Source organism: Polyodon spathula, chromosome 46, assembly GCF_017654505.1.
Source record: "Polyodon spathula isolate WHYD16114869_AA chromosome 46, ASM1765450v1, whole genome shotgun sequence".
NCBI classification, from domain to species: domain Eukaryota; kingdom Metazoa; phylum Chordata; class Actinopteri; order Acipenseriformes; family Polyodontidae; genus Polyodon; species Polyodon spathula.
Genome location: NC_054579.1, coordinates 403,117 through 414,337, shown reverse-complemented (window position 1 = coordinate 414,337; position 11,221 = coordinate 403,117). Strand labels below are relative to the sequence as shown.

The 11,221-nt window shown below is 47.2% G+C and overlaps 2 protein-coding genes across 2 annotated transcripts; one reads left to right on the top strand and one right to left on the bottom strand.

Annotated features, from left to right (window-relative positions):
- The first annotated feature begins 2,014 nt into the window (after positions 1–2,014).
- Positions 2,015–9,120, top strand: fam234b (family with sequence similarity 234 member B). The gene is made up of 12 exons (XM_041237862.1): positions 2,015–2,452; positions 2,743–2,847; positions 2,997–3,170; positions 3,647–3,774; positions 4,111–4,258; positions 4,524–4,665; positions 5,173–5,316; positions 6,464–6,545; positions 6,675–6,851; positions 6,956–7,055; positions 8,146–8,372; positions 8,631–9,120. Exons 1-12 carry the CDS (start codon positions 2,374–2,376, stop codon positions 8,631–8,633), a joined length of 1,509 nt encoding a protein of 502 aa, XP_041093796.1. The 5' UTR covers positions 2,015–2,373; the 3' UTR covers positions 8,634–9,120.
- Positions 9,121–9,496: 376 nt separating this feature from the next.
- LOC121306172 (germ cell-specific gene 1-like protein) lies at positions 9,497–11,221 on the bottom strand. Its single transcript, XM_041237920.1, has 3 exons — positions 11,045–11,221; positions 10,634–10,745; positions 9,497–9,985 (listed from the first exon to the last, which is right to left on the bottom strand). Exons 1-3 carry the CDS (start codon positions 11,205–11,207, stop codon positions 9,661–9,663), a joined length of 600 nt encoding a protein of 199 aa, XP_041093854.1. The 5' UTR covers positions 11,208–11,221; the 3' UTR covers positions 9,497–9,660.

Below are 11,221 nucleotides of genomic sequence, written 5' to 3'. Positions count from 1 at the left end.
TATTATATGCTCTCTCTCTCTCTCTATGTGTATGAATCGTATTAGTTCTATTGCCTACAGAGGGAAGATGGGTACTGTAACTATATTTTATATTTATGATCATTTTAAACGAGACGGTATTAGAATGAATGCAGATCGCTGCGGTTCTTTTTTTTCTCGTGATAAAAGGAGGGTTTGCATTGAAACGCACCTCTCTGTTATAATACAGCCGGACACGGGACCGCTGCGTACGAGCTAGTAATGCAACGCAAGAGTGAGCTAGTAATGCAACACAAGAGTGAGCTAACAATGCAACGCGAGAGTGAGCTAGTAATGCAACGCGAGAGTGAGCTAGTAATGCAACGCGAGAGTGAGCTAGTAATGCAACGCGAGAGTGAGCTAGTAATGCAACGCGAGAGTGAGCTAGTAATGCAACGCGAGAGTGAGCTAACAATGCAACGCGAGAGTGAGCTAGTAATGCAACGCGAGAGTGAGCTAGTAATGCAACGCGAGAGTGAGCTAGTAATGCAACGCGAGAGTGAGCTAACAATGCAACGCGAGAGTGAGCTAACAATGCAACGCGAGAGTGAGCTAGTAATGCAACGCGAGAGTGAGCTAGTAATGCAACGCGAGAGTGAGCTAGTAATGCAACGCGAGAGTGAGCTAGTAATGCAACGCGAGAGTGAGCTAGTAATGCAACGCGAGAGTGAGCTAGTAATGCAACGCGAGAGTGAGCTAGTAATGCAACGCGAGAGTGAGCTAACAATGCAACGCGAGAGTGAGCTAACAATGCAACGCGAGAGTGAGCTAGTAATGCAACGCGAGAGTGAGCTAGTAATGCAACGCGAGAGTGAGCTAGTAATGCAACGCGAGAGTGAGCTAGTAATGCAACACGAGAGTGAGCTAGCAATGCAACAATAACGCTAATAACTGGGCTTGAGAGGCGGGCAGGACTCATCGCTTTGCAAAAATAAAAAACCAGCTACGAATTTAGAAAAGCAGAAAAGTGAATACCGTACTGTCTATAGCAACCTCGTATGGGCTGCGTTCACGCTGCGCTGACTCTGTCTGTCTGTCTGTCTGTGTGTGTCTCTCTCTCTCTCTCTCTCCTCTGTCTCTCTGTTTATCCTCGGATGATTATTTTTCTTTATTCCCGGTTGCAGAAGAGTTTTAAAGACCCGTTTCTCTGGATAGTCCTGACCGGAGACCCCGACCCTGCAGAACACCTCGTTCACACAGCGCTGCAAAAATACGGGTTTTTTTTTTTTTTTTTGGAAAAGCAGAACTACGTCTTGATAAACAGGTGTCTGCATAGTTTTGCACGTATAAACGTCACGGAGTCCCATGTCGCGACGTGGGCAGCTTTGAGGTCTGGTAAACACACAGCTTGTCCCGTTAACAGTAAGCACAGAGAGGTGTGGTAAAGCACAGAGAGGTCTGGTAAAGCACAGGGAAGCATTGTAAAGCACAGAGAGGTATGGTAAAGCACAGGGAAGCATTGTAAAGCACAGAGAGGTCTGGTAAAGCACAGGGAAGCATTGTAAAGCACAGAGAGGTCTGGTAAAGCACAGGGAAGCATTGTAAAGCACAGAGAGGTCTGGTAAAGCACAGGGAAGCATTGTAAAGCACAGAGAGGTCTGGTAAAGCACAGGGAAGCATTGTAAAGCACAGTTATTTGCATATAATGGGACCCCAGCGCTCTCACTATACCCTCAATGGATCTGGTAACGCGACACTCGGCTGTTTGCTGGAATTAACGGGATGTGTTGTTTCCTGTGTTTTGTAAACACGGTTCCTGTTGCCGCTACGTCTTCTCTGTGAGAGAGGTGACTGTTTACACGACCTGCTAGACGAGAAACTCCAGGAAGGGAGTCGAACCGGGATCCAAACCCAGCGGCTGGGCTGGAGAACCTGAGAGACTTTATAAACGAGAGGCAATTCCTCCCATCGCCCTTGCTTGGCTCTCTGAGCGGAAATATATTATTATTATTATTATTATTATTATTATTATTATGATGATGATTCTTATTCTTATTATTAATTTATTATTTACTTTTAGGTAAAAAAACCCAGGGGCTGGGGGAGTACGACCCCCTGACCCAAGCGGACAGCGATGAGAGCGAGGAGGAGGAGGAGGAAGACGAGCTGGTCCTCAACTTCCCCAGGAACGGGTTCAGCCCCCAAGCCTGCTGCAGTACCGGCCTCCAGACACAGGGGGGCAACAGAGAGCGGGCCGCCGCACGCAAACACAGCCGCCTGACAGGCGGACACGAGGCCCCGGTCGACAGGGGCGCCGGCTCTGACCCGGAGCCCAAGGGCCGGGCCGGCCGGGCCCAGCTGATCAGAACCACGGTGTTTCTCGCCACGCTGTGTGTCTCGGTGCTGGCTGTGTTGATGTGTGCGTTTCTCATTCCCTGTAGAAAGGGGGCGCTGTGGCCCAAGCATTGGAATAGGAGCGTGGGGGAGATGGGAGGTGAGTCACGCACACACACTGTCACGCACGCACACTGTCACACACACTGAGACACGCACACACACACACACACTGTCACGCACACACGCTGAGACTCACACACTGAGACACGCACTGACACACACACATTGAGACACACTGTCACACACACACAGAGTGATTGTTATCAGTTAATCTGTTCAGTTTTCCAGAAAGTCTCAAAGGTGTTCTTCACAGCTGCGCTACAGCAAACCCCCTTTCATTGCTCTGTTGCAGTAGAAGTCAATCTGTCCATATTTCTTTTCTTTCAGACGTGTCCCTGCCTCCCCTGGAATTATGGGATGTAGATAACGATACCGTCACTGATGTCGTCATAGCGATGACCCAGCCAGCCAATGACAGCTCAGCATCTCCAGGTAAATAGATGTCAGACTTACCTAAACTATTAAACTAGACAATCTCTCTCTCTCTCTCCTCTCCTCTCTCTCCTCTCTCTCTCCTCTCCTATTGCACAGCAGCGTGATCTAGTCCAGTTTAATTTCTCTTCTCTCCCTTTCTCTGTCAGTCCACTCAGTCTCTGCTCTCTCCGGTATCGACGGCGCCCCCCTGTGGACCCAGTTGGTTCCGGAGGAAGCCCGGTTCATCCAGTGCGGGTTCGAGACACTGGGGAGGGGGCCCGGCCCGGCCTGCCTGCTCACTGGGACCAGAACTCTGCTCCGAGCCGTCCAAGCGGACACTGGTAACTCTCACAGCACTTGAAAGACGCTCCCTAACTAGTGAATAATCCAGACAGGACTGAACTTGAGAGATACTTCAGAGACGCTCCCTAGTATCTAGACCACAGCATAGCAGCGCACCACAGTTAAAGAACTACAGCTCCCAGCATCCCCTCACCACTGCTGCGAGAGCAGAGGCATGCTGGGAACCGGAGTTCTAGTAGGGCTGTACCGATTCACTGTGTATCGATGAATCTTGATGCATTGTAATAGAGGTCTGTATCGTTTTGTATTGGGATACAAGACCACAGCATAAAGAACTACAACTCCCGGCATCCCTCACCATGGCCGCGGGTGCAGAGGCATGCTGGGAGCTGCAGTCCTATAGCCAGGGCTTGACCGATCTCACTGTGTATCAAGTTAAAGAACTACAGCTCAAGGTAAAGAAGTACCGCTCCCAGCATGCCTCTCACCCCCCTCTCCCCGTGCTTGGCTGCAGGTTCGAGTCTATGGCAGCTCTCTCCTCAGGCTCTGGGGGGACGGATCGCAGGCCCAGCTCTGCGGGTTCCTGATCTCAACGCAGACTCCGTGCCCGACCTGCTCGTCAGCGTGCTGCCCGGGGATCAGGTGACTCTCTCCGGGCCCAGCCCTGGTCCGGTGACTCTCTCCAGCGCCGGGCCCAGCCCTGGTCCGGTGACTCTCTCCAGCGCCGGGCCCAGCCCTGGTCCGGTGACTCTCTCCAGCGCCGGGCCCAGCCCTGGTCCGGTGACTCTCTCCAGTGGCTCGCAGTTCCCTGCAGGGAGAGGGGATGTGATTCATTGTACTGTAGATAGGAGCAATCATAGCAATGTCACTGCAACTGCAACAGTGTTAGTAATAATAATAATAATAATAATAATAATAATAATAATAATAATAATGTCTTCCCTCTCTTCTCTCTCTCTCTCCTCTCTCTCTCAGCAGTCTCATCTCTCTCTCCTGCTCGTCTCTGGAGCGGACGGAGCTCTGATTGGTTCTAGGGTGACCTTTAACCTCACCAGGCCGGACAAGCCGATTGGCCCACAGCTCCATGTGACCAGAGGGGGCGCCGTCTACGTCCTGTTTGGCTTCGGTGAGACTGAACAGACAGATGCACGTCAATCAATCTTAGTTTACTAGATCGTCTACATCCACACACTATGATTCTATAATACATATGTTTGTATAATATATATAATATATATATATATATTATATTATATATAATATATAGATATATTATAGATAGATAATCTATCAATTCTAGCTATTAACACTCCATCTAGAAACACAAAAATAAACTCAACCTCATTAAACAGCGAAACAAATTTATTTATTTTTTGTTAAATTTCATTCAGGCAGCGTCGAGGCCACCTCTTTGAAGGATATTTTCATTCAGGCGGACAGGAAGGCCACCCCTCCCCAGGCACTGCTCTCTGAGGACCCCGATTGGGAGAAGCTGAGAGGGGAGAATCTCTCCAGCCTGATTCACGTGGCCGGGTGAGTCCATCCCTCCTGGACGAGTCAAACAGACTCTAAACCGCCCACAAACCGAGGACAGACAGGCGGGTGGGCTGGTCCCAGTGAGGAGAGGAGAGAAGAGGGGGTCTCGAGACCAGGAGGTTCAAATCCCGGCTGAGCCTCCGACTCGCTGTGTGTGTGTGTGTGTGTGACCCTGAGCGAGTCACTTCTCCTCCTTGGGCTCCGTCCTTTGGACGAGACGTCAAACAAACGCGGTCCTATTGGAAGAGACTCTGCAGCAGCAGCAGTTGTTGGTGATGCAGAGTTCACCCCCCTAGTCTCTGGAAGTCTCTTTGAATTTGATAATAATTGTTGTGATTTTTTTTTTTTTTTTTTTTTTTTTCAGCTGCTTTCAATTGAAGCCAGTTTAATTATCTCTCCTCCCTCCTCCCTCTCTCTTGTCCTCTCCTCCTCCCCTCTTCCCTCCTCTCCTCTTATATCCCCCTCTTCTCTCCTCTCTCTCCTCCCCTTTCTCCTCTCTCTCAGTGGTCATGTTGAATACTTGGCCTCTCTCTCGGGCTCCACACTGAGTTGCAATGACCTCCTCGTCACCACTAGAGGGAGCCTCTCTTTCATCACAGGCTCCAACCTGCAGAGAAAATGGAGCATTCGCATACCAAGAATACAGAGGTGTGTGGATTGATGCCAGCTGAACTACAGCTCACATGATCCTCTGCCAGGAGCGACAATGCTCAGGCATGCTGGGAGCCGTAGTTTAGCACTAGACCCTGATAGTGATGCGATCCAGCCCTCTGAAATGTCTTTATAATATACAGCACTAGACCCTGATATTGATGAGATCCAGCCCTCTGAAATGTCTTTATAATATACAGCACTAGACCCTGATATTGATGAGATCACAGCCCTCTGAAATGTCTTTATAATATACAGCACTAGACCCTGATATTGATGCGATCCAGCCCTCTGAAATGTCTTTATAATATACAGCACTAGACCCTGATATTGATGAGATCCAGCCCTCTGAAATGTCTTTATAATATACAGCACTAGACCCTGATATTGATGAGATCCAGCCCTCTGAAATGTCTTTATAATATACAGCACTAGACCCTGATATTGATGAGATCCAGCCCTCTGAAATGTCTTTATAATATACAGCACTAGACCCTGATATTGATGAGACACAGCCCTCTGAAATGTCTTTATAATATACAGCGCTAGACCCTGATATTGATGAGATCCAGCCCTCTGAAATGTCTTTATAATATACAGCACTAGACCCTGATATTGATGAGATCCAGCCCTCTGAAATGTCTTTATAATATACAGCACTAGACCCTGATATTGATGAGATCCAGCCCTCTGAAATGTCTTTATAATATACAGCACTAGACCCTGATATTGATGAGACACAGCCCTCTGAAATGTCTTTATAATATACAGCACTAGACCCTGATATTGATGAGATCCAGCCCTCTGAAATGTCTTTATAATATACAGCACTAGACCCTGATATTGATGAGATCCAGCCCTCTGAAATGTCTTTATAATATACAGCACTAGACCCTGATATTGATGAGATCCAGCCCTCTGAAATGTCTTTATAATATACAGCACTAGACCCTGATATTGATGAGATCCAGCCCTCTGAAATGTCTTTATAATATACAGCACTAGACCCTGATATTGATGAGATCCAGCCCTCTGAAATGTCTTTATAATATACAGCACTAGACCCTGATATTGTTGAGACACAGCCCTCTGAAATGTCTTTTTAATATACAGCGCTAGACCCTGATATCGTGTGTCTCTCTAGTCCTCCGGTCTTTGGATTCTTCAATAAAGATGACATCCCTGATATTATGCTGCAAGTTTCCACTGTCGAGGGACTGAGAAAGGTAAAAAATAATAATTTTTTAAAAATATGTATAAACAGGATGATTAATCCATCCAGTTTCCGATCCAGCCACGGCAATCGCTCACTGAATTGTTTGTCTCTTCTCTCTCAAAACCCCGCCCCCTCCCAGGTGCTGGTAATTGACGGCTCGAGTGGGCGGAGCCTGTGGCAGGCAGAGTTCTGCTGCCACCTGCAGGCCGTGGGCGGAACAGCACTGGCAACATCCACTGGCCAATCGGCATTCCTCTTCTGGGCCGACGACCTTCGACCTTCCGGAAAAGCCACCTCGCCCAATCCCGTGACTCCAGTAACTTTATTATTTTATTTTATTACGCTTTATTATTATTATGTGGGGAGATTTTTTCCATAAGGAAATTTTAAAATTATTATTTTTTTTTTTTTTCTGTTCAGGAGTCCTTAGTCCTCCACCGGCTGTATCTGCTCCACAGCACCTATCCCACAATCCTCCTGGAGCTGATGTCAAGCACAGACACCATCCTGTCCACGGGAGGTGAGTCTATGTTACCAAACACGATTCAGACACCCCCTGAGTTTCAATAGCCATAGTTTAATATATTATACAACAACACCAAACACGATTCAGACACCCCCCTGAGTTTCAATAGCCATAGTTTAATATATTATACAACAACACCAAACACGATTCAGACACCCCCCTGAGCTTCAATCTGCATAGATATATATATTATACAGCAACACCAAACACGATTCAGACACCCCCCTGAGTTTCAATAGCCATAGTTTAATATATTATACAGCGACACCAAACACGATTCAGACACCCCCCTGAGTTTCAATAGCCATAGTTTAATATATTATACAGCGACACCAAACACGATTCAGACACCCCCCTGAGTTTCAATAGCCATAGTTTAATATATTATACAGCAACACCAAACACGATTCAGACACCCCCCTGAGTTTCAATAGCCATAGTTTAATATATTATACAGCAACACCAAACACGATTCAGACACCCCCCTGAGTTTCAATAGCCATAGTTTAATATATTATACAGCAACACCAAACACGATTCAGACACCCCCCTGAGTTTCAATAGCCATAGTTTAATATATTATACAGCAACACCAAACACGATTCAGACACCCCCCTGAGTTTCAATAGCCATAGTTTAATATATTATACAGCAACACCAAACACGATTCAGACAGCCCCCCTGAGTTTCAATAGCCATAGTTTAATATATTATACAGCGACACCAACCACGATTCAGACACCCCCCTGAGTTTCAATAGCCATAGTTTAATATATTATACAGCAACACCAAACACGATTCAGACACCCCCCTGAGTTTCAATAGCCATAGTTTAATATATTATACAGCAACACCAACCACGATTCAGACACCCCCCTGAGTTTCAATAGCCATAGTTTAATATATTATACAGCAACACCAAACACGATTCAGACACCCCCCTGAGTTTCAATAGCCATAGTTTAATATATTATACAGCAACACCAAACACGATTCAGACACCCCCCTGAGTTTCAATAGCATGCTGTTTCGGCTCTTAAAGGGAATGCCATTTTATTTTTGCCTGCTTTTTTTTAATTCCCAGCGAGGTACGTGGATCAACAGAAAGACGCGTTTTACGTTACCGTAGCGACGAGGCCCGCGCCCGATTCTTCAAGCACCGAGCCTGGGGCTCAGGTAGTCAGCAGGCTGAGTTTGAAGAGGGCTGTGACCCACGCAACGCCGGTGGCCCTGGGCCCCCCCTCGCACCCCATGGGGCCCTTCGAAGTCGCCAATTTCTTCAACAAACTGGAATTTATTAAAACGCAAAAGGTATATATATATAAAAAAAATATATATATAATTTCAAGTTTCATTTTCTGTGTTTACAGCTCTGACCAGCTGTAGACTCACCATGTCGAATGAACTTGGTGGCTCGGACTACGGCTCCCAGCATGCCTCTGCTCCTGCGGCAATGGTGAGGCATGCTGGGAGATGTAGTTCTTTACGCTGTGGGTCTCGTATCACAAGCGACACAGACCTCTATTACAATACATCTCGTATGTATTTATTTTTTATTTTTGTTTTTAGTAACAGGTGCTCCCTATCGGTCGATATGACCACATGGAGGACAAACAAAGGGAGGAAGCTGATTGGTGGAGACCTCGCAGGTTGCCACGGGAACAAGGCATCATAAGACTATTGGCTGCTCAATATTTATTTCGTTGTTATTTTAAGATTTATTTATTGTATTTGAACAGAATGAGGTTTCAAATCCGTCAAATGTTTATTGAGTTAGTTTGAGCGTTTCTGCGCAGGAGGGCTCGGATCTCGCCCTGCGTTTCTGCGCAGGAGGGCTCGGATCTCGCCCTGCGTTTCTGCGCAGGAGGGCTCGGATCTCGCCCTGCGTTTCTGCGCAGGAGGGCTCGGATCTCGCCCTGCGTTTCTGCGCAGGAGGGCTCGGATCTCGCCCTGCGTTTCTCGCCCTGTGTTTCTCGCTCTGCGTTTTTAGGGATGGTACGCTGATGCAATAATGTGTAAATAAGTTTCGTGTGAGAATTGAATGGAATGTAAAGCATATATAATATAATAATAATAATAATAATAATAAACTACAAACCCAGGTATCAAGCGCAGTATTATTTTGCCAACAAGAACCCAAAACCAACGACCCAAAGCAAATCAAAAAAAGGGTGTGTTTCTGTGTGTGTGTTTTCGTACCGTGCACGCACACACATAAAACACACACACACACACACACACACACACACAGACACACTGAAGCCTACACCCACACAGCAGCTTCTGCAAGGGCAGGGCTCTGTATTAGATCTGGAAGCACAGCCTCTCTTCCACAGAGAGACGATCCTGCAGCTTTCATTACAAACGAACCCCCTGCTTCTAACAACAGGAGTGGAGCAAAACAGCGCTGACAAAATGAACTGCAAGCCCAGCGATCCGGCTCAACCAGCTTTATTAAACAGTACAGTTATCTGCGCCTCTATCTCAATACAATCTGAAACTGTGCCATTGCGGCTCCAACACGGAGCTCCAATACTATTAAACACTACAGAGCACAGAGCCAAAATGGCCGCCACAGGGGTCGCAGTTTCCTACCGCCTCACAACAGCTCCTCGCCCCCAGAGGATTGTGGGATACCCTCCTGCTCCTGGGAGGACTCCCGCTGGAGGACCGCCTCTCTGAGCTCGCTGCAGAGACCGGGGGCAGGGAGGGGGCATCGGGGGGGCTGGTAATAAGGGCTGAGGGTGGAGAGGCAGGGCAGGGAGGGGGGTGGGGCCGGCTGGTAAAAGTCTGCGATCTTCCCCCCTGGCTCCTCCCCCTCCTCCGGTCTGGCCCCGCCCCTTTTCATGATGACAGTCTTGGTGTAATCGTTGAGGGTGCTGATCCCTGACGCCATGCAGCAGGTGAACGAGGCCCAAGCGAGGCTAGGAGAGAAAGACAGAGAGAGCCGAGAGTGAGTCTGGAACTGAGGAATCTGGAATCAACAGCAGAGCGTGAATCTGGAACCAAGGAATCTGGAAAAAACGACAGCAGAGCATGAATCTGGCAATCAAGGAATCTGGAAAAAACGACAGCAGAGCGTGAATCTGGAATCAAGGAATCTGAAATCAACAGCAAAGAGTGAATCTGAAATCAAGGAATCTAGAATCAACAGCAAAGCTTGAATCTGGAATTGACAGCAAAGCGTGAATCTGAAATCAAGGAATCTGGAATCAACAGCAAAGCTTGAATCTGGAATCAAGGAATCTGGAAAAATGTCAGCAGAGCGTGAATCTGGAATCAACAGCAAACCTTAAATCTGGAATCAAGGAATCTGGAATCGACAGCAGAGCGTGAATCTGGAATCAATCTTTATAGATTTTATTTATTTATTTTATTTTATTTTTATTTATTTATTTATTTTTAAAAGCGGTTGGGATATTTTCAAACCATTTATTTTATACAATTATAATTATTTTCATATATTTTCAAGTTCCTCACCAAAAATGTACATTCAGAAATTATATATCTATGTGTGTGTTTAATAAGGAGTCGGGATGTTTTCAATCCCGTTGTTTTAGTTTTTTACTCACTAGAAAGCCCAGGAGAAATCCCAGCTGTGCGGCTTCCAGTCTTCAGGACCCAGAGAAGCCGTGACCTGAAACACCTGCGTGTACATCATGTGAGCGACCATCCCGAGCAACCCTGAGAGAGAGAGAGAGAGAGAGAGAGAGAGAGAGAGAGAGAGAGAGAGAGAGAGGAGAAGGCTGCTCTCCTCCCTCTCACCATCCCCGAGCAACCCTGACAGAGAGAGAGAGAGAGAGAGAGAGAGAGAGGAAGAGAGAGAGACAGGCTTTACAACCATCCCCAGCAACCCTGAGAGAGAGAGAGAGGGAGGGGAGATGAAGAGGAGAGGAAGAGGAAGGAGAGGAGAGGAAGAGGGAGGTGAGAGGGAGACGGTTTTGTTTTGTAACTAATTGAAGGAGACAGGTCTGGATATTTACCCGACAGCACAGTGAAGACCGCAGAGAAAGAGCTGAGTCTGAGTCCACAGACAGAACTGCCAGCATAGAGACCAGAAGCACTGAGCTGAGCCAGGAACAGAACAAAACTGAGAGAGAGGAGAGCTATGGAGGCGAGCTCAGAGACAAGAGAGAGCCAGATCATACCTGAGAGAGAGA